We start from the raw sequence: 5244 nt of genomic DNA on the forward strand, positions 1-5244 counted from the left end.
ACCTGAAGCGCTTGCTACAGAAGATCAAGGACTACAGCCTCCTATATGGACTGAAGCTAAATGTCAAGAAAACAAAGATTCTAACCACTGGGCCAACTGGCAGCATCAGCATGGATGGTGAGGAGATTGAGATAGTTAACAGTTTTAATTTACTTGGCTCCACAGTCAATGCTCTTGGTAACAGCAGCCAGGAAATCAGGAGATGAATTGCATTGTTAAAGTCGGCTGTGAGGGGCCTCTCAAGAGTACTGAAGAGCAACGATGTCAGGCTGGAGAATAAGGTGTGCCTGATCCGGGCTATAGTCTTCCCAATTATGTGCTATGCATCAGAGAGCTGGACAGTGAATAGGGATGACAGAAGGAGAGTTGATGCCTTTGAGCTGTGGTGCTGGAGAAGAGTGTTGAATATACCATGGACTGCTAGGAGAACAAACAGGTTTGTCCTGGAGAGGGTGAAGCCAGAGGGTTCCCTGGAGTCAAGGATTCTGAAGCTTCATCTGACATATTTTGGGCATGTTGCAAGGAGGGACTGGTCCTTGGAAAGGGACATCATGTTTGGCAGAGTGGAGGGGAAGTGAAGGAGAGGAAGACCTTTGGTGAGATGGATCGATTCTGTGAATGGAGCGGTGGGAATAAGTGCCTGTGAGATGGCTAGGTTGGCATAAGATAGAACAGCATTTGGAGCTCTTGTCCATAGGGTTGCTATGAGTCGCAAGCGACTCGATGGCACATAACAACAATAATGGCCTGGATCTGGCACACCTTAATCTCCAGACTGACATCATTGCCCTTCAGTACTCTGGAAAGGTCCCTGACAGCAGACTTTCCCCAGTATTTTACTGTTTTATTTCTTTTATTTTCTTTTACATTTTATTTATTTTATTATTTTATTTTATTTCCTGGCTTCTGGTACCAAGAGCATTGATTGTGGAGTCAAGAATATTAAAACCTTTAACAATATCAATCTCTTCACCATCTATCTATCCATCATAATACTGTCAATTGGACGAGTGGTAAGAATCTTTGTTTTCTTGGCATTCAGCTTCAATCCATATTAAAACTGCAGTCCTTGACCTTCCATAGCAAGCACTTCAGGTTCTCCTCACTTTCAGCATAACACAGGAAGCTGATGAGTCTTACTCCAATCCTGATGTCACATTCCTCCTATTAGAGCAGAGGCTTCCAGATGATCTGTTCTGCATATAGAGTGAAAAGGTATGGAGATAGAACACATCCCTGGTGTACACTCTTTCCAGTTTTGAACTCCATACTTTTTTCTTGCATTGTTCTCAAGACAGCCTCCTGGTCCATGTATAGTTTTCATGTAAGTACAATCACGTGTTCTGGGATTCTCATTCTTCTCAAGTGGTATAGATCATTTATATTGTCTTATTTACTTCTTCTGACGAACAAGAATAAAAGACTTGAAAGAGATTTTAAGTAATTATTGAATAATAATCAATCGTTATTTAGGGAGAAAGAGAACAACTACAAGTCCATTTAATGACATATATATATATAAGCAGTCAAAAAGCTTAAAAATAGCTTGTCAAATAGTCATACTTAGTAGATCTCAATTTCCTTTAAAAGTGAATTTCAAAGACTGTTGTCTGAAGGACAGTTTTGGGTGGAAAATTATGGCAGATGGGCACAGTACAAGGTTTACACTGTAATAAACAATATTTTCCTCTTCTTATCCTGCACAAATATACAAAGGTAATGTATTGCCTCCATACTTGTTCCAGAATGAGTACAGACATTGCTAACATATGAATCAATGTTCTCAGATTACTTTGCCTGGATAAAAGAATCTTATATTACACAGTAATAGTACGCTCTGTGTTCAAAAGTTGCTCAGACAATCCAAAGGCAGGCAGTTTTACCCCTTCAACTGCTCTGTGGCAGGAAGATGGGCTATCTCCTCTTAGGTGACTTCTATCATATGGAAACCCACTCAAGATCACCCATGAATTGATTCCAATTTGAAGCAGATAAGAGTAACAATATCACAGAAAAACAAGCCTTTATTTCTGAATGAAAATGGGAAATACTCCCTCAATTTCTTTCTAAATTATTGTATTTTGGCTATGTCATAGGTCCTTATATCTTCAAAATTAACAAGATATGAAAAAAGAAAGAACTGAAATAAGTATTTGAAAGTATGTCAGGAGAAAGTATAAGATAGAAAATTGTAAAAGATTATCATTTGTTGATGTTGTTATGTGTGGTTGAGTTGCCTGCAACTCCTAGTGACCCTATGTACAACATCTTGAAGTCCTGTCCTGAGCCAGTCTCACGATTCTGACACACCTACATGCAGTTTCAGCAAGAAAGGTTGTTTCATCTGCATACCGTGGGTTGTTGAGGAGTCTGCCTCCAATCCTAATGCCACATTTCTCCTCATAAAACTCAGCCTCCCAAATAATCTGTTCTGCATATGGATTAAAAAGGTAGGGAGACAGGAACTACCAGAAATACACACTGGGTTTAAAAGAAGTCATGACACGAGAGACATTATCACCAACACCAGATGAATCTTGGCAGAAAAGCCAAGAGTGCCAGAAAAATGTCTAACTGTATTTCATTGACTATGAAAAGACATTTGACTGTATGATCTCAATGCACTGTGGCTACACTTGAGGAAAATGGGAATCCCAGAACACTTGATTGTATCCATGCAAAACCTATACTCACATTAAATAGTAAGTTGTACAACATAATTGTCAGGCTATAAATTAATTTAAGATTCCATTAGATGATGAAGATGAGGATTAATCTCCAGTTGTCCGTCTCTACAGTGATGGTAACTAGTAAGAAATGTATCACATAAAGTTATCCAGGCTCAGCAATGAAAGTTTATTTCTCAATAGACCACAAGGAAATACATTGTAAATATAATTTCAAAATGTGTAGCAGAATACAGTGAAAGTGAAAAGACACTAAAATATCATTTCTAGGAGTGTCTACTGTGATGTAATAACTGTTGTTGTTGTTGTTGTGTACCATAGAACCAGAGCTGGCTCATAGCTGACCCTCTGGTGGGTTTTCTGAGGCAGCTAATTGCACAGAAGGAGGCCTTCTCCTGTGGAGCAGCTGGTGTCCTTGAACCTTATGCCTTCGGGATTGCAGTATAGGTTCTTGCCCCTAGGCCACCAGAGCTCTCTGATGTAATAACAGCATGTGGAAAATATATAAAATGTGTCATTCTAAAGTACAATTACAATCATAATAAAATGCATCTGGATTAAATTTAGAGAAGAGGCAAAGACCCATAGGAAGGTGGAGAAATGTAACATAAAAAAAAAAAACACTGTGTTTTCAGCAGATGGATCAAGAAACATTACTGAAAGAAAATAGAACGAAACTGAAGGAATTTGTTCTCTTGGATTTTGCTGAGCTGTCCCATCTCCAGTGGTTCCTTTTTGGATTATTTTTGATCATTTATGTTATTATTGTGATAAGCAATGGCACTATATTTCTTCTAACAAAAATCGATCCTGCCCTCCAAAGCCCGATGTATTTTTTCCTAGCAAACTTTTCCTTCCTTGAAATCTGCTATGTATCCGTCACTCTCCCCAGAATGCTGAAGAATCTTGCTACACAGAGAAGAAGAATCTCCCTGGTTGCCTGTGCGACACAGATGTACTTCTTCTTTGTGCTTGGAAGCGCGGAGTGTTTGCTCCTGGCAGTGATGGCCTATGACCGCTATGTGGCCATCTGTAACCCTCTGCACTATCCTCTCGTCATGAACTATCGGCTGTGTGTCCGGCTGGTGACTGGCTCCTGGATTGCTGGAATTCCCTATCAGATTGGGCAGATTTATCAGATTTTCTCTCTCCCTTTCTGTGGATCCAACCAAATCAACCACTTCTTCTGTGACATTCCACCCATACTCAAACTAAGTTGTGGGGACACGTTTGTAAATGAAATTGTGGAATTTATAGGGGCATCATTATATGTTGTGGTTCCATTTCTATTGATTCTTGCCTCCTATAGTAAAATCATCTTCACCATCCTGAAGCTGCCAACAGCCACAAGTCGTGCCAAAGCCTTCTCCACGTGCTCATCTCATCTGATGGCTGTGATGTTATTCTTTGGAACAGGCATCATTTCATACCTAAGACCAGAGACCAGCCATCCAGAGGGAACTGACAAAGTCCTGTCTCTTTTCTACACTATTCTAACCCCAATATTTAACCCTCTGATTTATAGTTTAAGAAATAAAGATGTTACAATGGCACTGAGAAAAGTGCAATACAAATTAATACACTCTTTTAAGGAATAAATTAAATGTATAAGAATTGTATTCTCATTTCTTTTCCATCAATGCATGACTATTACTTGTAAAGTTGCATTTTAATTATGTTGTTGTTGTTGTTGTTGTTGTTGTTAGGTGCCATTGAATCTAATATGACTCATAACAACACTATGAACAAAAAGATCTGAAACCAGTCTGTCCTGTCACACTTCTTGACACACAAGAGCCTAGCAGCAATCACCTTGTAAATTCACCTGGTTGAGTGTCTTCCTTTCCTTCATTGACTCTTCACCTTTCCAAACATCATGTCCTTCTCCAAGGAATAGCACCTCTTAGCAATAGGTCCAAAAATGTGAGGCGGAGCCTTATCATTCTTGCCTCCAAAGATCACTTCGACTGCACCCTCTCCAAGACATAACTGTTTGTTCTCTTGGCCATCCATGGGATGCTCAGTGCTCTTCTCCAACACCACATCTCAAAGGCATCATTTTTTTTCTCTGTCATCCTTATTCATTGTTCAGGTCTCAGATGCATAGCTAGTAATCTGAAAGACTATAGTCAGAATCAGATGCACCTTATTCCTCAAAGTGGCATCACTACTCCTCAATAATTTGCAAAGGTTCCTAACTGCAGATTTCCACAGTATAATGTGTCTCCTTATTTCCTGACTGCTTGTACCTTGTTTTAACAGCCAAAGTATTATTTTAAATTATAAATTGTTTGTTTTCTTGTCTGATTTTTCTTGTTACATATCGAATATATGAATCAGCAGACAGCAAATCATTCCATTAATAATTATCCCGTTTCACCATGAAATGGCTTGCCTGCATATGAAGACATGCAAGGAAAGTCTTCATTTAGCCCCCTGTAATTTATATTATGTTAGATCACTTATTAGAAATACTATTATTAGTTCCCAGGAATATTCAGACAGTTGTGGGATACATTTTAGAAACTAGGTGATCTATATACTTTGAATAAACACT

General features: G+C 39.0%; 1 protein-coding gene across 1 annotated transcript; it reads left to right on the top strand.

Annotated features, from left to right (window-relative positions):
* The first annotated feature begins 3325 nt into the window (after positions 1–3325).
* On the top strand, positions 3326–4285 carry LOC102876860 (olfactory receptor 10AG1-like). Its single transcript, XM_006902305.1, has one exon. The coding sequence runs from the start codon at positions 3326–3328 to the stop codon at positions 4283–4285; it is 960 nt and encodes a 319-aa protein (XP_006902367.1).
* The last annotated feature ends 959 nt before the right edge of the window (positions 4286–5244 follow it).

This window comes from Elephantulus edwardii, unplaced genomic scaffold (genome assembly GCF_000299155.1).
Source record: "Elephantulus edwardii isolate Elephantulus edwardi_28Jun2011 unplaced genomic scaffold, EleEdw1.0 scaffold00389, whole genome shotgun sequence".
NCBI classification, from domain to species: Eukaryota; Metazoa; Chordata; class Mammalia; order Macroscelidea; family Macroscelididae; genus Elephantulus; species Elephantulus edwardii.

Bases quoted from the DNA above. Each gene is read 5' to 3' on its own strand.
- LOC102876860 (XM_006902305.1), top strand. From the start codon at position 3,326: ATGGATCAAGAAACATTACTGAAAGAAAATAGAACGAAACTGAAGGAA.